This window comes from Tigriopus californicus, chromosome 5, assembly GCF_007210705.1.
Source record: "Tigriopus californicus strain San Diego chromosome 5, Tcal_SD_v2.1, whole genome shotgun sequence".
NCBI lineage: Eukaryota > Metazoa > Arthropoda > Copepoda > Harpacticoida > Harpacticidae > Tigriopus > Tigriopus californicus.
Window position 1 is genome coordinate 15,212,989 of NC_081444.1, and position 21,285 is coordinate 15,234,273.

General features: G+C 45.3%; 5 protein-coding genes across 6 annotated transcripts; 3 read left to right on the top strand and 2 right to left on the bottom strand.

Annotated features, from left to right (window-relative positions):
• Window positions 1-64: 64 nt before the first annotated feature.
• On the top strand, window positions 65-6,767 carry LOC131881074 (serine/threonine-protein kinase phg2-like). The gene is made up of 8 exons (XM_059227833.1): window positions 65-714; window positions 783-1,228; window positions 1,303-1,685; window positions 1,854-2,946; window positions 3,868-4,059; window positions 5,636-5,751; window positions 5,815-5,997; window positions 6,281-6,767. Exons 1-8 carry the CDS (start codon window positions 254-256, stop codon window positions 6,527-6,529), a joined length of 3,123 nt encoding a protein of 1,040 aa, XP_059083816.1. The 5' UTR covers window positions 65-253; the 3' UTR covers window positions 6,530-6,767.
• Window positions 2,957-3,754, bottom strand: LOC131881079 (uncharacterized). The gene is made up of 2 exons (XM_059227838.1): window positions 3,437-3,754; window positions 2,957-3,357 (listed from the first exon to the last, which is right to left on the bottom strand). Exons 1-2 carry the CDS (start codon window positions 3,737-3,739, stop codon window positions 2,965-2,967), a joined length of 696 nt encoding a protein of 231 aa, XP_059083821.1. The 5' UTR covers window positions 3,740-3,754; the 3' UTR covers window positions 2,957-2,964.
• Window positions 6,768-7,151: 384 nt separating the features above from the next.
• LOC131881078 (protein phosphatase 1H-like) lies at window positions 7,152-10,246 on the top strand. Its single transcript, XM_059227837.1, has one exon. The coding sequence runs from the start codon at window positions 7,714-7,716 to the stop codon at window positions 8,866-8,868; it is 1,155 nt and encodes a 384-aa protein (XP_059083820.1). The 5' UTR covers window positions 7,152-7,713; the 3' UTR covers window positions 8,869-10,246.
• Window positions 10,247-13,040: 2,794 nt separating this feature from the next.
• Window positions 13,041-16,284, top strand: LOC131881077 (P2X purinoceptor 4-like). The gene is made up of 2 exons (XM_059227836.1): window positions 13,041-13,438; window positions 13,796-16,284. The coding sequence occupies exons 1-2, from the start codon at window positions 13,238-13,240 to the stop codon at window positions 14,867-14,869; spliced, it is 1,275 nt and encodes a 424-aa protein (XP_059083819.1). The 5' UTR covers window positions 13,041-13,237; the 3' UTR covers window positions 14,870-16,284.
• Window positions 16,285-16,777: 493 nt separating this feature from the next.
• On the bottom strand, window positions 16,778-21,060 carry LOC131881076 (oxysterol-binding protein-related protein 2-like). 2 transcript variants are annotated; one of them, XR_009373326.1, is made up of 4 exons: window positions 20,518-21,060; window positions 18,393-18,537; window positions 17,034-17,179; window positions 16,778-16,965 (listed from the first exon to the last, which is right to left on the bottom strand). XR_009373326.1 is itself a non-coding variant. In XM_059227835.1 (2 exons), exon 2 carries the CDS (start codon window positions 20,114-20,116, stop codon window positions 18,839-18,841), a length of 1,278 nt encoding a protein of 425 aa, XP_059083818.1. In that variant the 5' UTR covers window positions 20,117-20,122; window positions 20,518-21,021; the 3' UTR covers window positions 18,538-18,838. The 2 variants fall into 2 exon arrangements, 1 of the variants encoding a protein (XP_059083818.1); XM_059227835.1 differs by lacking the exons at window positions 16,778-16,965; window positions 17,034-17,179; window positions 18,393-18,537 and adding an exon at window positions 18,538-20,122 and having other exon boundaries at window positions 20,518-21,021.
• Between the last annotated feature and the right edge of the window lie 225 nt (window positions 21,061-21,285).

Here is a 21,285-nt window from a genome sequence, read left to right on the forward strand (position 1 = left end):
TACGTTTTGAAGGGGTCCAGTGTAACATCATCATCCCCTTTCTAATACTAGTATACTGTTCTGCTGTTCAGTCGCAATCCACTGCTGTCCGTGTGTTGGTTTCGTTCATTCCATCGAGTCTGTCTATGTAGGGACGGAGGCAGTGCTATTCCTGTTGTTTGTGACTTTTCCCTCCCTCCCTCCCTCCCTTGGATTGGTTGGCTCCTGCCCTTTTTCGTGTGCTTCCCGCGATGCCCAGCGTACCCTTGGCAGGATGTCTGTGACCTCTTTGGCCAGCCCTCCCTTGAGTCCCTTGAGTGCTAGTCCCTTCATCGACCAAATCCCGCACGATGCCATCGAAGAGGGGGAAATCCTGGGCAAAGGGTCCTATGGATTAGTCATTCGGGCCCGTCTCCGACACGCCCATTTCCACGGGGATGAGGTGGCCATCAAGATCTTTCAGACGGAGTTGGAGCGGGCGGCGTTTTTGGTAGAACTGCGACAATTGTCGCGAGTCAAACACCCCAACATTATCAATCTCTTGGGGGCTTCCACCCAACCGCCCAATGTTTACTTGGTCATGGAATACGCAGAGTGTGGGTCCCTTTATAAGGTCCTGCATCAGGTCAAACCACTCATTCAATATCATTCGGGACACGCGCTCTCCTGGGTCTTGCAATGTGCCATTGGGGTCCAGTACTTGCACAACCTTAAGCCCAAGCCTTTGATTCACAGGTATGGAAATCAGTCCTTCCGCCAGGCAAATCAAACCCCATGAAACCGCTTTCTTTTTGCACCTTTAGAGATCTCAAGTCACCCAATCTGTTGCTCGTGAATCGCGGGTTGACCTTGAAGATTTGCGATTTCGGCACAGCCTGTGATAAGCAAACCATCATGACCAACAACAAGGGTAGTGCCGCTTGGATGGCACCCGAAGTGTTTGAAGGCAATACTTACACGGAGAAATGTGATATCTTTAGTTGGGGCATCATTCTGTGGGAGGTGCTCACTCGACGGTTACCTTTTGATGAGATTGGTGGCAATGATCTGCGTGTCTTGTGGGCCGTACACAATGGGAAACGCCCTCCGCCTATCCTGGATTGCCCGGATTTGCTCGAGGACCTCATGGAGCGCTGCTGGGACAAGGACACGTCGGTCAGACCCACCATTGACACCGTGGTGGAGGAAATAACTTTTGTTCAAGAGTTCTTTCCCAGCGCCAATTCTGATCCCCTGACTTTCCCCGATGGTAAGAGTTTCGAGGCATGATTTGTGGCTCCTATTTGTTGTTTAAATTTAGATATGTACCATGATTTATTTCAGATATCCAAGATGATGACGACACCTTACCCTCGGCAAGTTTTGGATCGGCTGTGACATCTCTCAAGTCAAAAAGCGAGGTATGGCGACGCCAGAATTCCCCCCATCCTCAACGCCCTTCTCCCAACAAAAACAACAACAATAATAATAATAATAACAACAGCAACAACAACAACAACAACAACAGCAACAACAATCCTGTGATCCCTGCTCTAACACTTCCCAGTACTGATGAGTTTCCAGAGAGTTTTGCCCCTCCTAACCCCAAAGCCAGGTCATCAGACCCTGTTTTCACTATCAATAACCACCACCATCAATCCAAACACTTGGCGGAACATGATCCAGACGATCCCTCTATTGGCTTTGAGGCTCAACCCAAACCAAAGGTGGGTCCCATCCCGTCATTTGCAAGGCTAATATCAATCGGTTTGAAGTATTTCCCTATTTTTGTGCTTAAGCTTTTTTTACCATTTGTTTCGCGTGATGTCCTGCATGTGTACTCGTATGCTGTAACCCCATGTGGACAATCCTAATAACGGACCTACTTTAATTAGGGTTATTGGACACCACCAGAGGAGGCCGCGGATTTGGACATCCCATCGTTGCCGGCCATCGATCCCAAGGCGTTTGCTAACGCTCCATTAGAACTGACCCGGACCTCAACCTTTCATCAAGCCACCAAATACGCTTGGACTGAGGATGATAGTGGACCGATTCCTTCGGATATTGAAGTGGTCAGAGGCGGCTCGTCGTCTCTCATGCATCTTGACCAGTCTAATCCCATACCCCACTCACCCTCCGGGCATTTCTACAACCATCACAACTCTGGAGCCATGTTCACTGCTGAGGGCATGGCCCCCGAGATGATTGGAATCGATACCATGGCCCCCTTCCCAGGCACGCATTCTCATCGCTATCCATTGTCAGATTACCGGCCCATGGTCTCCAGCTTAAGCTCTCCGCAACTCTCAATGCTCCGGACCCGATCATTTGGGCCAGGGCCCCTCCAACAAAGCATAAGTCAACCCGCCGATATCCTGTCCGATCCAGCCTCCCTGTCTCATCTTCATCCATCCATGCACCCGGGGTCGATTGCGGGGTCTTCCATGCCCGAGGAGCAACTTAGTCAGCGCACAGCCTCGCCCCAAAATCGTTCGCCTCAGACTCACCGAAGGCCAGACCTGATGTGGAACCGGCCTTCGTGGATCAATCCGATTGGAACGGTCTATCACGGTCCACCCTCGGTGGATGATGACTGGCGGTGGCAACAGAGGGCTAGCAAGCATCCAACCCCGTTAGAAGGCTGTGAATCGGCCTCGAACCGGAGCTATATGGCTGGAAGTGTAAATAGCCATTACGCGGGGGACGGAGGGGTGGTCCCGATGTATATGTCGCCCGTACCTCCGCCCATTTACTCAAATGCTTCCAATACGGCTTATCCTTACGGGCAATATCTCACCCCTGACCATCCCTACGACCATTCCTACACACTTCGCCGCCGAAATGGAGACAAAATGACCAAAGGACTTCGGCCAAATTCGGCTGATGCCAATAAACTGTTCTCGGTCCAAGAAGATCTGGGTGGAAGCATGGGATCAGTAAGTGCCCGAGGGTTCCCACCACCACACTCGGAAACATTCAAGAAAGGTGGGACAAGTTTATCGCCTATCGTTTATTCAAGAGTTCGTCTATGGCCGCACGTTGGATCTCGTAGCTCGAGCGAACTCGAGCAATGGCTTCATTCTCCTCGATTTGCAGACTCTCGAGTTTATCTTGCAGTTGTTCCATGGAGAATCTTGCAAAATGTTCCAAATTAGGATTATGATCTGTGATAACTAGAGATTTGCGCTCTTGATTCAAGCTCCAGAGAATGGTTAGATTTAACGGGATTTCGTGCGCTTCAAGTTGTCGGTAGAAAATGTCTTGTTGAGTCAATGACAATTCGCGCTCGTAGAATAGCAGTGGATGTGTCTTTGACATGAGAGAGTTGGTCTGATCTGGGACAATGAGGATATGAAACAGATCGATAACCTTCTCAAGTAAATCACCGCATGTTTCCTACAAGAATGAAACCGTTCAATCAACTGCAATTGTAATTGCCCCAATGGCAGTATTTCAAATTGTATCTTCGCCTCACCTGATTGGTAGCGGGTAGAACCAAGATACACTTGGTAGAAAATTTGAATTGTGTGATGATCACATCCTCATTATCACCCACAACCATGGAGTTCTTCACCAGTACCGGATTTAGAAGCCGAAAATTGATCCGAACCCCTCCTGAGAGAACATTTTCTCTGCCCTGGTCGTGTTTGATTTCGTCGGCCTGGATTTTGCATAGGTTGAGGCGTTTAGTTAACCTCCGATTGAACACGGCAATGTAGTCCAAGATGTGGTCATCTTTAAGATCTGAGTCAAGGAATTGTTTCCTATACTGAAGCATGTTGAGCTAGAACTGATCGTTGTGCAACGGAAGCGCGGGGCAGCCCTTATCGGTTATGCTTTAGTTGGTTATGATGCGCTTGCACTTCAAATGAATAAATAACATGGATTCCCTTGTTGATGTTTTAGGTCACCGCCGTTCCAGCTCTTATGGGAGTGGGTCAGACAAATACTATTCGCAATTGGGCCCACCTAACCCGTCCCAAAATTTGGCTGATCCTTTGTCACAAATGAGAAGATCCTTCTCAAATTTAGGAGTTAATGGCGAGCAAGTCATGGGTGAGCCATCAAATGGTTCCCAATACTACCAAGAGTATCTTTGTAAGTATCGCCCTATTCAAGTCGTTACATATTTTTTTTTTTCAAATTTATTTACTTACCTATTGAAAGGTGAGTGACAATCGAGTTATTTCTTAAGAAAATGTAGTTTTTATTTCAATGTTAACGTTTTCATATTATCTTTCGTGGAATTACAAGAGCTAGAATTTGTTATGATTGCGAGGGAAATAATTTCAAGCGAACGTGTGAGATGAAAGATATGAACAAGAACAAGCTCTGAGCTTCAATTAAAGACTAATTGTTGATGTTATTACTATTTTAATTTAAAAACTCCACCAATGCCTCGTTGTTATTCGTCGTATTGTGGAGGCACCTCATTTCTTCTTTACGATTGGCAAAGTTGCGCTCATATCCTAAATGGGCGTTTCTAAAGGTGGGAATTTCGAAATGCGAACTTAAGAATTGGCTTTGATTTGTCCATTAGAGACATAATTAAATGCGTTCGATATTCGAATAATTGGAGAGAAGTTAAATCCTTATTCAATTTGTCATTGATGCTCAATTTGCCATGTCCATTCGCTACATTTTGCTCTAAAAAAGTGCTCAACGGCAACTCATTTTTCGAAAATTAGGATCTGAAATTCATTTCCCTCTCGCTTTAAGGATAAGGTTTGTTATTGCTTGGCATGGAAAAGGTTTTCCATAATACTCCTGAGATATCGAAAAGTTTCGTGCCGGCTACGGGAGTTCAAAACTCTTGGGCGAGATGTCTCACACTCCCCTCGGAACGTTTGTTGTTGCTATTATTACATTTCGTTGCTCAATTTTACTGAATCAATGTGGCTGAAAGTGGGGGGATTTCCTTTCGGGTCAATCTCTCGTTATTTCTTGATTCGATTCGAGCGTAAACTGTCATCTCTCTGGCTAGAGCTCTCCATGTCCAATGAACAGACGCAAGGCCCGTCGTAAATCTTGAAAGCCAGGTGAAGCATTCCCATATTTGATCACGAGGTCTAATGCGCCGTTGTGCTGGCTTGGAAATCAACGATGGAAAGATTCTCCGTCCACCTGGATTGCAACGCCTATGTTTTGTTCGCGGTCTCAAACGCACCTTTTTGCCTTGGCAATCGGCCAAGTTCGTTTTGGAAAAGTTCTTGAGCATGACTCATTTCGGGTTCGATCCCCGAGTACTTCTTCGTGGGAGAGCTGCGAGAAACAAAAGCATCATCAAACTTGTTTGAGTGCGTGTGTTTATTTGTCGTGAAGTTGAAGTCCTCGAGTTCGTCTCAACAACCAATTGGTTGCGGTAAGATGCCTCATAATTTGAATGAGGAGAGACGGGCGAGGAACTTGAAGAAGTTCCAAGACATCCAAAACTTCATCAATAATCAGCAGACACTTCAAGAGGCTGCCACATCGCCCTTGAGCCGTGTCCGGTATTCCCAAAGACCGTTGCTCCCTCGGGATGTCTCTTCCGCTCGAAGGGTTCGAATGGGAACCCTTACTGAGAACTCGACCACCTTCTCATGTACTGTACCTCCAACAAAAATCCCCCGTGACTTGTTCGCGTTTTCATTGAGAACGAGTTGTTGACAATGTTCCGCGTTCTTGGTTCCAGATGGACGCGACATGTTCCTGGATCGGGCTGTGGAGCATTTGGACCCAGACCTAAGGCCTGTGGCACCTCAGCCGAATTGCCCGCAATCCATGAAAATATACAATGATCATCGATGGGTAAGTTTAAATCGTCAGGCCCACTGTCGTAGAATCGGCCTTTAAAATAGAGGCTATTTTCAGTTGGCTGCGAGATTTGTCGACGTGGAACAGGAAATCGTGGATCTTCAAGGATACAAGGCCCAATTGGAAGAGAGATTGGCGGCGGACACTTCCAATCTACCCCCCGATCACGGTGCTGACAACCCTGACGATTCCATACCCCCTGAAGATGTTCAAAAACTAATGCAACTCCGTTCCGAAAAGGTACTTGAACGGGCTTTGCCACTTTCACTTGCCAGAAAGATTGAATACGCTTGTTTAAAATACTTCCCCCCAAACAAGGTTGTTGTTGTTGCTTTTGATGAAGAACGCCTTTTGTGCAACTTGGATTCAAATGAGGTCGTCATTTTATGAATCACCTTGCGGCATTCCTTGCCTCAAAACTTGTACCTGAAACCGTTGAAAAAAGTTTGGAATCCCATCCAGTACTCAAGAGCGATAAACGGGGATTCTTGGGCTGCACTATTTCGTTTTCTTTTCCTTCTAGGACGCCCTGCTCCAATTTCAAGACAAACTTTCCACCCAACTTCAACTCATTAAACGTGCGCGGCAGAAATCCAAAGATCCCTCGACGTCTTCATCGTCAATGCTTTTGTCATCCCCTCCTCCAGTTTCGAGTCCTCTGGATTCGAGTAATAACCACGCCTTCTCTTGTGGGAAATCCAAGCCCACGGGTGGAGTCGGTGGCAGTGGCCCCGACGACAGTTGGGTGTTCCTAAATGACCACAAGAAGTAGTTGTTATAGTCTATATGAAATTAAGTGGCCTTTTCTACGCAAATTGTTGTGATATATACAAGAATGTTAGATGCATCCGTCTTTGCTTCTCGGTCACATCGAATCAGAGACCTGTCCTTGCATTGGACATCAAGTTCTTCGCCTTGATGCCTTGCAATCAAATATTGACTATATACATTTCATGTATATTCACAAGTAACCTCGCTCGTGGTTAATAAACAGTCCTGTCAAAACCAGAGCACAGTCAGCATTCGTTATCAAAGTACATCACGTGCATACCTATCTTGTCATCAACAAATTAAGAGATCTGTTGCCTTACGACATGACTAATTGTGTTATCCAAGTTTCTGAGCAACCCATTTCAGTACTGCGGCCCAATCACTTTCGATTTGGTGTCGCATTACATGCACTAGTCAACAAAAGAAGTCCTAAAAACTCATCCCTACCCATTGAAGTGAGAATTCAACTAGGGGGGGCGCATAACCACCGTTAAGATAACCGCCAAAATTAGCCCTCCGTGTGATCATTAAATTCCTTCGCTCCCTCAGAATTTGTTCTGAACTGGTGGATAGAAGTGTTCGAGCTCGTTGTCGAACTTGTTTTATGAATATTCTTATCAAATGTTTACGCTTTCCTTGTGGTGAGCTTGGAGCTGCCCTAGGATGGAGCCAGTGAGAGGATTGAGGAGCCGACCCATCCACAGACGGCGACGTCGTCGAACAACAAGGGCACGGACATGCCCTCGAATTGTGCGAGAAAAAGGGAGAGAGGCTATCCCCGATATCCCAATGATGATGATTCTGAGGCAGAAGGATGTTTTCGAGACCGCCCAGTTGATTTCAGAGTTGTCCTTCTGAGGCCTTTGAGGGGGTCAAGTGTCTGTCTGCTTACTATATCTCTCGGATTTGTTTTTATCAAGATCCAAGAAGACTCGGACAAGCCAGTGCATTAGCCAGTTTGTAACGTGGCATACATAGCAATCGTGTTCGATTCGTAGGTAAAGTCAAACTCCCTCAGCTCATCCAACGGCCAGCCAGCCGGGCTTGTCGAGTCAGTTTATCTTCTTGAAGGGCTTCTAATAGGCTACTTCAAACTGGGACATTCAAGTGAATCAGTTCTTGAGAGAGAGAGATCTTGAACGCTCATGGGGTTTGTTGGAACACGGTCTTGAAACATTTCCAACCATGACTATGTTGGCCAAAATGCTCAAGCGAAAGGTGTCCCGGAGCGTCATGGAGGCTCCGGACCCGTCTGCTCTGAACGTAGGAGGTACACCTTTGGCGCCTGTGCTCGAACAAATCACGGAGAGCGAGACCAAGACCAAGACCGAGAACGGTGAAGTTCACGTCAAGGTCGAGATACGCTCTCCTGTGGATCCGGATGTTCAATACCAATATCAAAGGCCGGACCTTCTCCAAGGTTACTCGGAAGCCGATTGGAAAGATTTTGCCTCGCATTTCAAAAGACCAGTGGTGGGACCGAGAGCTCCTCTACCGGCTGAAATTGGATACGCTGAGGCGATGAACGCGGGAAAATCTAAGTTGAACGAAGATCAAGCCACAGTCCATGAAGGTCAATTGAAGGGCATGAATGGCGTGATCATTCCATATTTGTATGTGGGCGTTTTTGATGGGCACGGTGGCGCAGGTGCGGCGGTGAAAGTGTCCAAAGATCTGCACGGCATTCTTCACGAGGGGTTGGAAGACGTTCTGCCCTATATGGTATCTGTGAACAAGCCGTGCCCGAACGTGGAGGTGGAAGAGCTGTCGAGCTCATCCGATGACGACAACGACGACGATGAGGAGGAGGATGAGTTTGTGGAGATGAAAATGACGCTCGATGAACTTATTTGTGGCTCGCTGGAATCCTCGTTTTGGGCCATGGACCGTCTTATCTTGAACGACAAGGCCAAGTACAAGATCACAGGCGGGACCACTGCCGTGGTAGCTCTGTTCATTTGCGGAAAGCTTTACGTCGCCAATGCGGGTGATTCTCGCGCAGCCTTGTATTTGCCGGGCCACTCGACGCTCCATCCCATGTCCAGAGATCACACGCCATTCAGTGACCGGCAACGCATTCAACATATCGCCTATCAACGACCCGAACTCACCCGACATCCTAAAACGAAGGAGAAATTGTACAACAGACATCTTCTGTCACGTAAAGTGACCAAAGACGATATTGGAAGCACTGTGATGTACAAGGACTTTTACATGAGCGGCTGGAGTTGCCGAGACGTGTCGTCGGACGACGTCCATCTCTTACCAATCATTTCAGGGAAGCATATCAAAACAAGTTTTGGCAAACGGCAAAGGCTTCAGGGTTTTCATAGTAGATGATCCCTTGTCCTCCTTCCATCATTTATTTGTCGATCTAGTCCTCAGATTGGATTGGCATCAGACATGAACGCCCTTGTAGGTTCGAACAACTTGCGAGCACAGCGAGAGATCCCCTTTTAGGGTGATAGACCCCGGAAAAAGTGAGCTTGGCCTTTGCTCGGCATAAATTTGATGTAAACAGAGAGACCCGCCAACTCAAACAAGGATCTAGGACAAATCTTGAGGAAAAAGCAGTGTGGTATGGTAGGAATTACTCTCACTCTTTCGTCCTTTCTCTTTCTCTCTCTGTCTCTCTCTCTCTTAGTCTGCATCTGAAGGGCCTCGATATGATCCACCAGTGTTTTAATCGACACATTCTAAGGCCATATGTGGCAAATCTTTCTCGCCTTTCTTAATGAAGTCCACGTCCTCACCATTCCTTTCGTCTATTGAACAACGCCTAGTAGTTCTTTGGGCTATATCCCAGCGAGTCCCCTACTGTTTGTCGAGGGCAAAGACCAGGAAATGGGTGAATATGTGTGAGTTCCATATCTCGCCAGATCGATCAGCCTTGTTATAATGAGCCATTGAAGCATGGGCTTTATGGCTGTCTTGAAGGGCGTTCTTCGCGAAGGCTAGAATATGACTACAATGAGATAATGAACCCAAGTCATAAACTGAAACCACGTTGACATCCAAGCACAAGTAATCCAATCAATCGACAACATACTTTTCAAATCTACTTCCACCATGCGCAAACAATTTCCATTAATCTCACAAACATTAATTGCGCCCGAGATGTAACCTATGTCAATATGCTCATTTTCAAAAACACCGAATCAGACAAGGCACAAAAAAGAAACGGGATTCACTTTTGAGCAAAGTCTGAGAATTTCTGATGGATATTTCTTCCAAATAATTGAGCAATTGAAGTTCACTGAAAAATGTATGTCAACAAGACATTAAATGGCTCGTCAAACACGACAATCCATGCAATTAAGGTCTCCCAAAGAAATATTCCGATTACCAAGAACCCTTAGCTAATGTAGCGTAATTCGTCATTCAATAAAGTTATCCAATGAAACTTCTTCACACTAGGATTTTAGATTATGCTCTAACAATCAGTTCAAAAGTAAGATGGCTAATATCAACTTTGCGATACTTCACGTGAATTGGCATTGAAATATCCTGGGCAAAAAAGGTAAAAACGACTTCTTTAATTAGAGTTGGGCAGCTTTTTAACCTCGCATTCGACAACATTTATCAAACAAATATTTAGCAGGTAGAGCTCAATGACGTGATTTAATGTGTTCTTCTAGGCCTTGGGCCATCTCTAGCCACAATCAGCAATGATGTTTCATTCTATTTGATGAATACAGGCTTTTTTCCTTCTTTTCAACTTATGCACATACATGTACTTCACAAAAGGCCTGGCAAAGATTGGAACAAATTTTCTCTTGGAGAAAAAAAGCAGAAATCCTTCAAATTGCTTGAGCATAATGCTATATTGTCAGGCTTTTTTTTATTCATCATGGTCAGTCAAGTTGGGCATTCAGAGGCAAGAGCCCCGACATACAATATGCAAGTGAATGTACATCAATTTGGTTCGGACCTCAAGAATCTTGTACTATGATTAATTCATCAGTGAAACCCCTCAGTCTCCGGTTCAAGCTCCACTAATAGCCCATGCTCACAAACGCCCTCAGTGCTTCATGCCTCAACATTTGGATTTGATCCAACAAGGGTTTCTATTCGATACAGAACGAAGCTTTACCTTTTAGCATTCCAAGAGTCCGTCTTATGATGCTGTGATGCATCATTTTCTAAATTCAAATTTGACGAAAAAAGGTTTCTCCAAGTATGAATCCATCAAGTCAAAGTCGCATCATCTAAGGGCCCCGTCCCAAGAGAGTTCGGACGAGCCTGAGAAATCCCAACTTTCTCAAACAACGGTTTGATATGCTTCGCCTTCTAAACCAACGCTACTAGGTCGCGGAAAGTGCTGTCGCCTTTTGAGCACGGTTGGGGTGGCACGAACATTGGGTGATCACGACCTTCTCGCAAAAGGTTCCCTTATCCGATGCAAAGAATTCCTCACGCCTCAACCCGAAGTGAAAATTTACGACCTCACCCAAAGCGAAGTTGCACCTGACGCGTGTCTGCTAATGGGCACCGACGGCTTTTGGGACGTGATGAGTAATACCGCCTCTTGCCAAGAGATTTCGAAAATGGCGGGTAAAACGGAGCAGGAAATGGCGGAGTCTCTGGTAGCATACGCCAGGGGTGAGCGATCTCCAGAAATGTGCTGGATCATGCCAAATAAACGGTTGGCCTCGGGTGACGATATCACTGCCATGGTGGTATCACTCCACAAAGCCAGACGTAATTTGCTTTGATCATACCAATGCTTAACTGACGTGATATTCATCATTGCCTCAGGTCTCTTGATTGTTGATTTGAATATAATTGTTGTCATGAGAAAAAAAACATCTTTAATTCCAAACCATCTTCACTCGTGAGCTCTTGCGCTCGATAATAATAGGGTCATCGTCTCCACAACACTATTTGGCGAATATGAGGAGTAACCCAATATTGCTCGATAAACATTCACGAAATTAAAACCTACCAGGAACGCCAAAGACCAATAATCACGTTGATTGGACTTTTCCTCGTCCGCTTTAAAAATTGAACACAACTGGTTTTGACAACCTTTCATAATTGCACAATATCAAGTACTCACATTCTTGATGCCAAATTCCTGAACGATTTGACAAACAAATTCCAACCTATAATTTCAAGATTCATTTCACATTCGAAGCAATGCTCTTCAGAACTCATTTATCTTTCATCAGAACCAAATAGTATCTAAATTCCGATCTCCTTCTGGCAATCCCTTTGATTGAAGAAACATGGATTGTTTGGCATCTAAATGGTTTCCATCAATTTTTGGATTGCGGTAAGCTCGGACAAAGCACTGACCTGAAAATATAACAAGTTGAACATGATTTCAAGACAGCCACACGGGTTCCTTAGTCCAATTGTTTCAAAAAAAATAGTAATGGTTTAAGTCCTTCGGGAAGTCTTTAAAAATGATAATTCCGATTCGTGTTTTCCCAATCGAAGTTGTTTAACACAAATGACTGACTTGACTTTTTTATCGTGAGACAAAGGAGTAACCAAAGGCTCCATTTAACACTTCAAATCCAAGCCATGCGCCATCTCGGGACGAGTTCTTTATATCAAACAAATACCAAGCGAAGAACCTGTTTGTTTACTTTAGATGTTGGTTGTCCGTTTTGGTGATAATGTGGGGAAATTAGGACCTGAGTTGCAAAGCACCTCATTTAGACGAATTGGGACATGCACAACAAATTTCTTTGTCGTGTGCATAATTATGACAAGTATCATGCATTCTCACAGCACTGAAATGATGCTACTTGACATAGCGCTTGCCTTTCTTACAACTTTCACAAATAGAAGTAAAATCAATTGGTGATGGCTTTCCCGGTTTTTTGTGTCTTTAGCTGGCGACTTCTTTTTGACAGAGTGGTGGTTTATCCACAAAGGTAGATATATCATGTTTGGCTCGGCTTCAAATGACAGGTTAGTGTTCCATTGTTCGCATTCACTAGGTCTTTTATTGCCTAATTCAAATGAAGAGGAGCATGCAAACCCCAAATTGAGACGTTTCTTCCAGATGACCAGGGGTGCCAATAGAAAGAAAGATTTCTAGAATAGAAATAGGAAGAAATGAATAGCAACTCGTGAACTTTAAGTACATTCAACACCAACGATAGTGCAGTGCTCTATTCCGAGTGCCTTACAAAACATCCCTTACTCTAAAAACAAGGTTCTGTCATCTGTTCGAGCTCTGATAATTTTGTTCGTGGAACCCATATTGTGCGTAGGAAACATTTTCGTCTATGTGATAATGTAAACTACAGTGAGGTGACGAACAGTTGTTGGGATCGATATGTTCTGCAATATACCAGCAACAAGAGATTTTTGATAGTTGTTTAGACTCGAAGAATCCCACCCTCTGAGAAGACTCTCTATCATCTAATGCAGTCTCGATCCAAGTATGGTTAAAAGCTTTGGACGGAAAGACGAATTATTGGCAACACACACCTTTCAGGCCCCCGATTTTAGATTGTTGAGCAGAAATGTGGAGAGCAACTGGAACATGTTGCGTCCCAGAGGAAGGACGCAGGATATCTTTGCCGTTCTCTCTCTCTCTCTCTCTCTCCCTCTTTCTTTCTCTCGCGAGCGGCTTTTCCGATTCCTTGCTTGGTCGACAGTCGTGTTTAGTTTGGATCCCTCTCCTCATTGAGACGGACTGCCAATTCATTATGACGACTTCAAAGCTCATGAACTCTCATCTCAATTTTTTATGACAAATAAGGGAGTACTCAACATGACGAGCCGATGGGATCGCTTGGGAAACAGTCTCCTTCAGAGCTTCATCGAATACGAGACTCCTCGCCTGGTCAAAGTGCACAATGTCTACTTAGGGTTGGTGATCAGAGTTTGCCAGATCTTGGTTTTCTCGTATGTCATATCCTACGCCATTCTCTACGAAAGGGGGTATCAGGTGAGTAGACTGTCAACTTCACAACCGGCCTTATCATTCAAGGACTCACCCCCCCAATTGTCTGCATCTCGAGTTTTCAATTTCCATTTAGATGAGAAACAAAACTCTAGACCACGGCGTAAGACTTTCAATCTTTGGGGTTTAACTAACTGGTACTCAGAGTTTGAAGAGAGCTGCAATAGCCAAATATGAAAAAGTTCACGGTATCCAATCGAATAACTCTGGTGTGCATTGCGGCACTGGGCTGGGTCTTGAAACCAATCCAATCTAATTGAATTGGACGGAACTTTTACTTACGAGAGCTTTGGGGTATTTTTGGTGAATTCTGATGATACTTTCATTTCTCTTTTGTTAAAGGAATTTGCACAAGTGGAGTCAAGCGCGACAGTGAAATTGAAAGGTACCTCCAGGTCTCATATTCCCACTCATGAAAATGCAACAACGATTCTCCCAGAATGGCGGCATCTCTACAGCCGTATTTGGGATGTCGCAGACTACGTCGTGCCGCCTGCAGAAAATGGAGCCTTTTTCATCACAACGAACGTGGTCATCACGCCCAATCAGACTCAAGGATCTTGCGCCGAGGATCCTGCTATTAAGCGAGCAAAGTGCAAGACTGATGAGCAATGCATCAAAGACAAGTACTTAGTTTTCGGACATGGGCCGATGACAGGCAGATGTGTTCCCAGTGACCGATCCCAAAGAACCAAAGTTTGTGAAGTCGAGGCCTGGTGCCCGATCGAGAGAGATGGTCTCCCATTTGGAATGACAAAGCCTCTCATGGACCACGTGGATCGGTACACAGTGTTCATAAAAAATTCGATTGCCTTTCCATTTTTCGGTCCACAGTATCGCCGGAATAATGTCATCCCGGGTCCTAAGCCCACTATCTACCATCCAGTAAGGAGGCCATTGGGCCAAATCTTCTGGTTGGGCGACGTCATTTCTCTGTCTGGGGGAAATTTCACCCAGCTTTCTTTGAAAGGTGGAGTCATATCAATCTCAATCCAATGGAACTGCGATCTAGATTACGACTTCGACAAGTATTGCTTGCCTCATTACGAGTTTCGAATTCTGGACACTGGCTGGAACTTCAGGCATGCCCAATTCCACGAAACTGGCCGGCGAACACTGTTCAAGGCATATGGCCTACGATTTGTAATCCTAGTCGATGGCCTGGCGGGTAAATTTTCCCTAAGGAATACGATTCTAAATGTGGGAAATGGGCTTGCTTTACTCGGCATGACAACCTTTGTCGGGGAGTTCTTCCTCCTTTACTTCGCTAAGGAGAAAAAAAATGTAGTGGCGAAAAAATATGATTACATTACCAAACGCAGGAACGCTATCAAGGTCCCTACCCTGGATGAGGCCGAAGTGGCGACTCTCAACCAAAACGCGGATGTTTTCACGCTGAAATCGGATCTGCCCTAAGTTCTCTTTTGAGAACACAGATCAACACGAGTCCGAACAAGAAAGTTTTGAATGACACTAACATGGACAGATACCTGCTGGTGGTTCTATTGGCTCACAGTATTAAAGGGAACATACCCAGTGACTCATCGATATGGCACGAGATATTCGCAAGAAACGCCAAGTCAATATCCCTCGGAGGAACCAAGCAATTTGCCATCAAAGTCTCTGAGAGTGAATGCCTGTACTTGTGTGATAACTCTAACACATTATCAAACGTGTGCCGTTACGGAATTCAATGCAATGCTCACCCACAAGGATGTAATGCGTTCATTTGCTCTTGTTGGGTAAAAGTTACTTGCCGCTTCGACGGCCAACGTGACCAAACTTCAATACGACCTCCCACAAATCAATTTGAGTTTCAACTCGACCGATTTGACGGGCGTCAAATTCAAGAGATCATGACCCAACACTCCGGACTTACACCAGTCGAATTTCATTTTCCCTCTCGGTCTCGATACGACCTCATACGGGAATGCCAGTGTGATCCCTCTTTGGTAAAACATTGTCCATTGTCTCACATGTATTGCAGAAAGTGGTCCCAGTGCTTCCGCGGGGGTTGCGTCTGCAATTTGACCTTAGGGTGTTTTCCATTGTCGCTAAGGGAGTTGAAGCCTCCTTTGATCAATCAAAGCGAAACACATCGACCTAGGGATCCACCACCTACATTCAACGAGGCCAGATTCATGGACGACCTCAAGACACTACTGCCATCGATCCACAATCAAACCACTACCTCCGTATATGTGACGAACATGGAGGTTTGCAAGGAGATCTGCAGGACTGGTTCAAGCGTCGCTAATGACGCCAACGAACATTTGAAGCAGTGTGACAATGGTTTGAAGTGTCATTCCGTTTTCGAAAATTGCGCACCATCAGCCGGCTTCTGTGAGTGCAAAGTGTCTTTGACATGTCTCCATTCCGGAAATGAGGAAGCACAAAGTACGTCAAGTGACACCAATTTGATGACAACTTTAGCTGGAATTTCTCCACAACCTGAGAATGACTGGGACCTGGACAATTTGAAATTGGCCGCCCTGTCTTGCAAATCAACCAAGGAACAAAGAGATTGTCGAAAGCAAGCCGTCCCGAAATGTCAGGTAGAAATGGAACGGAAATGTCCCTCCTCACCCATATCTCAAGGGGGACTATGTACTTTTCTATATCGCGGTGACTTCATGGAAGATAATTGCTGCTACAAACTAGAGTGTCCCCGACAGACCCTCGGGGATAGCCATGAGTACTCGCCAGATCAAATTAAAACAGACACGATCCTAGCAGACCGCGTCGTCCAAAGGCAAACTCCTCCTCATGAGAACAAATCTCTGCTTTCCGTTAACAATGGGCTTCATTTATCTAGTGAATCTCTGTCCGACCATTGGAATACATTTGACTCAATCGATCTTGGAGAGAACCGGACTATCTCATTCGAGACCCACCAAGATGAATGTAGGCACATTTGTGGCAAAGCGGCATTGCGCTTCAAGCCCATTTGTCTTTTCGGAACTCTTTGCTTCGCCGAGTTTGGGGCCGGTTCACGGGGGCAATTTGGTAATTGTTCAATTACACTTCACTGCTGGGGAAACTAATAGCAAGTAAAACGCTAATAATTCATGTTTGAAAAGTCTCCAAAGGAAGGAGGCAATGCCCATCATAAATTGATGAATACAGACTGGGTGGGAGAACGTTGGATGAAGAGTTCCTGAGAATTCCGTGATGTAAACAGACACTCTAATTTTGACAGTCCAAAAAAGATACAAGGGGATAATTGTACTGAAAAATCCAACATCCGGATGGACCAATTGTTCCAGCTCACCTCCTCCACAGTCTGAAAGGGTCCTCATTGCATTATTGAAAAGTCGAAATGTATAAAATGAAGAGAATAAACACAATATTTTAGCGGATTGTAAGCATGACTCCAATGGATTCAATTTGGCATCTTTCATCAAATATTCAAAACCCATCCCAATCAGTGTCATTTTCCGATTCGTTTGGATCCTTTAGAATCTCGATGCATTTGATTCCATTCCGAAGAGCGCCAGTGCCTTTGCCTTTTCCTATAAATTGATTTAGATACGGTCATCTCAAGCAGTGCCTTGGAATGACTCAAACGATGAATTCATACCCAAAACTTTGGCTTTGACGTTGAGCGGAACATTTTTGGCACCATCAGTTAAGACAATAGTCTCTTGACATATCTTGTCTTTGTGTGCAAAGAAATGGAGATGTATGCCCACTGTTTTATCATCTTTATCTTCAAATTGGACGAGCCTAAAAAGCAACCAAAATTTGAGGTTAGGGTTACTTCTTCGTATTAGCGGCGGATTTTGCAGGTTGAATTTCTTCTTGCTGACATTAATCCGTGGTGATAACTTGTTTAGACTAGAGTGGAGAGCGATCTCTGGAAAACTTTCTATGGCATCCAGACAACCGCTCACCAATGCTTTCTTGATAAGAGTCTCACCGGCAATTGATATTAGGGGGTTCAGTATGCTTTTGCACCAAATTGCCAGTGTCTGGAATTTTCTCTCTAGGCAAATCTATGATGATTTCATATTTGTGAAATATCTGCAATGACAAGAAAAATGAGGACCACTCCACAAATTATCCTTGGCTTAGAAAAATGGCCAAGGCCTAAAAAATGCAATTTGATAACCCTAGCAGGGTCTCTTCGAGACAAGGAAAATGGGAAGTGAATCTGGATTATTCAGCACATTCATTTTCAGCTCACTTTTATTCATACATTTCGCCCTTACTTTCTGCGTGTGTAGAGTGTGGAACTAAAAACGATCTAGCTATATATTTTATCGTTATTGAGTCTTTGTAATGTGGGCAGCAATCTAACGTTTGGCCGTAAAATTCCTGGCCCTTGATGACACTTTGATGAAAAATGAATAACTGAAGTTATTTTTCATTTGAAAAGCCATGTAATCGTCTTTCTTTTCGAGTTTTTTTAACCAAGTAAATAATTGAAGCCTTCGGGAATGGTAAATTATGGACCATGATTCTGTTACGGTGTTCAACAGAGGTGACCTGATCCATTGCACTTGGTTTCCATTCTTGAAACTGGCTAAAAATCTCATTGAAACTTAAGCCTGAGAAGGACTGTCAAGTCAGGTCAGTCTTATTCTGCCCAAAATCCTTGAGAGTTGGCTTTCATTTACCGTTCGGTGCTTGTATGTAGTGAATGAATAAAATGATCCTCCCATTTACGTGTCATTAGAAATAGGCATAACTACGGCAATATGCCTCGTCAATGACAAGAATAACCCTTTGGTTATTCTTATATTTGGAGTCTAGACTCCCACACGTCTTTGGGCTATGCCAATTTTGACCTTTTCATTGATAGCAAGTATGATTACCGGAAAGACAAAAGTACATCTTGCTTCGATGGGGCAGGGCCTTTATGGTCACAGGGCAGCTAAGTTTGTAACATCCATGTGTAACTTTGAGACTCCTAACTTAGTTCCATATCGATTTTTACCTGAAGAAAGCCGAGGCTGATAACGATTCCTTGTTTATCGCCCTCGCCTTTGAACTCAATCCGAATCTCATTCGTGTGCTCCTCGGATTCTTCGTTGAAATGGACTTTGTGGTGATCACCCTCCTCGGACATGGCGATGGACGACCTAAATCAACAAATTCAAGATATGTTTCGTATAAACACAACCGTCCTGGTTTGATCAGAGTTCCAAGAATGACAACTATGCTGATATATTTCTATCCAAACAATATTATATTGTCATGCGGTCAAACACATTTCATTGGTCGTCCGGTTGAACAGCGCGGAGGGAAGCACATCTCACTCAGATCAGATTTTGCAGGAAACGGAGGGGAGGGAGTGTATATGAATGCAACAAAGAGCCTTTATACTGGGCTGGTCATGTAAATTAGTCATTGGACAACCCACGGGATTGAGCAATCGAGTCTCTAAAAGATATCAGGCACTTGATATTTCTCCTTGCCTTCCCAGTATCCACCTTTGTAGGCCCAGTCGTCTTCTTTTGTGAACGCGTTCTTCGTAGGCTCAAACCATATGGGAGTCCACCATTCGGATTCTTTCTTGCCCTTGAACTGCTTCCGATATTCGCGTTGCTTGATCTCAAGGCGATCTTTTTCCTCGGCCGCTTGGTCGAGCTCGCCATTTTCCAATGCGCGTATATCGGGCCGGAGTCGACTGTCAGTCCTGCACAAGTTGTTCTCCATCTTCGGCAAGAGCTCGTTGAGGCCCATGGTAAATTGAGAGAAGTTGTAATAGGCCTTGGAGTCTTCGGGTCTGGGCTCGACTTGCCACAAGACCTTGGAATTAGGAATGGCGCACAAGTCAATCGGGGCGTGTTTCGGCATGTTAGATGCATCGGGTTTTACTTTATCCACGGAGGCATTGAGGAACTCTTCTAAGCTTGGGATATCCACCGAGCAGAAATACGAGGTCCAACGGCCGTAGAAGAATCTCAGCTTGGTTTTCTTCTCGTCGATTAAGAAGCCTTCGACGAAATGTAAATCATCCCCACCGGAAAACCATCCCCCAGCTTTGAAAGAGAGGAGCACGCGGTGATTGGAAGTCTGATTGACAATGTCCATCACGCCCACCTGCTCCATCCAGAGACTGCCCACTAGAATGTTGTGTATCACACAATTGACATTGTTCCACGTGTACACCTCGTCCCGTTTTGGTAGCTCCACTGAGCACACCCCGATCGGCTGGAACTCGAGGGACTTGCCCCAAAACTTGGTTTGCGGCTTCACCGATCCGTGAAACTTGAAGTGACCTTCTGGACTATCGGCGTAGAACGCGGACACGGGCGGGTGATGGCAGACTTGCTCAGTAAAAAAGCGAAAGTCCTTCAGTTGCAGCTCGTAGGTCTCGCCCAGAAGCGGATTGAATGGCTTGCCCATGCGTTTGAAATTGGCCGCCAATGAACTCACGGCAAACGTGGCGATGAAACTCATCCGCGTCTCGATTTGGTCCACTTGCGCCGCCGTACTGAGCAAGTAGGCGTAATTCATGTACTCGGAGAGCCGCTGAAGTAGGGACACTGGCTCGTTCCATTGCACCGGCATGGTGATCTTGGACAACTCCTTGCCAATGCACTTTTTCAAGTAAGTCCAAAAGTTGACATCACTCTTCTCGGGCTGCGGCACGGGCAGACGTTCCCGTCGACCCGAATGTCCTTGCGGCAAGACGATCTCGCCGTTAGAGGACATGATGACCTAGGATATAAATAATAGGTTGGTCCAATGGCAACTCCCGGGACTGGTTCTTATCGGAAAATTGTGTCTTAGATTGATGGTCAGAAGCTCCAGCCATAAATGAACGGATTCGGACTGGCTGTGTCTGACCCCGCCATCCGTTCGTTCCATGATGCTTCTATGTATGCTCTTGTCTAAATACATGCAAACTGGGACCTAACAGAGGAAATCTTCCAGTAGCTCAAGCGGAACGGGTTTAAAGTTTGCACTTTACTCGCTCAGAAACAAGTTTCTCCGCCCTCTAAACTCACTTCCTTGAGTATCCATCAATATGATGGCTCTCTTATCTAAGATGACCTCTTCTCGGGGGAGTATAAGGGTTATTTGGCCATAAAGAAAGAAGGTCATTCACTCACTCAGTCTGATAATTTGGAAGGATAGAGAGGATGAAGGAAAACAAGAGATTGCCACTACGGCCGTTGATCAAGAACTTCAATGGTTCAATCACTGACTCATCATCATTCCAAGGGTGTCGTTTCAACGAGATCGAACGAGTTCTTTAGGCAGTATGTGTGTACTGTGGCTGAGACTGATCTGGAGCCTAAAAAACTGCTGCTAGCACGGATCTAGCAGGTCGCCTTCAGTGACGTAGGGGCCCTGATTGCCACCCCGTCTGACGGACGATTTTGGTACTGAATCAAAGGACAACTATGGCCTTTGTGGCGGGGAACAAAAGCACCCACAGTCCCACACTGGACTCGCAAGGCCACGCCACATGGACGTTGTGTGCCAGGCTCAATAATCAGGGGTGAGATTAGGATGTTCCATTGAACGGTGGCGGGTCTTGATTCATGGAGGCTTTTAGTGACGGGTTCAAATCAACTTGAGTAGGGAGCACTGGGGAGATGTGGCCTGGTCACTCACATAAGAGCCCCCAAAAGGCTTGCCCAAAGGTTGAGCGAGGAGCATATCAAACTTTTCGAGGCAGGATTTCAGGGCCGCCTCGATGAAAAATTCAGCCCAATTCTCACAAAGCCAATGTTAAACTATTACCATTTTCATCTGTCTCAAGGGTTGTGAATAAGATTGAAAACAAGACTCGAATTAACAAGCTCTCTCGGGCCTGGCCAAATCTACTTGTTACCGGACTTGAAAACTAGACATTCTTGCATGTTAGTGGAGAC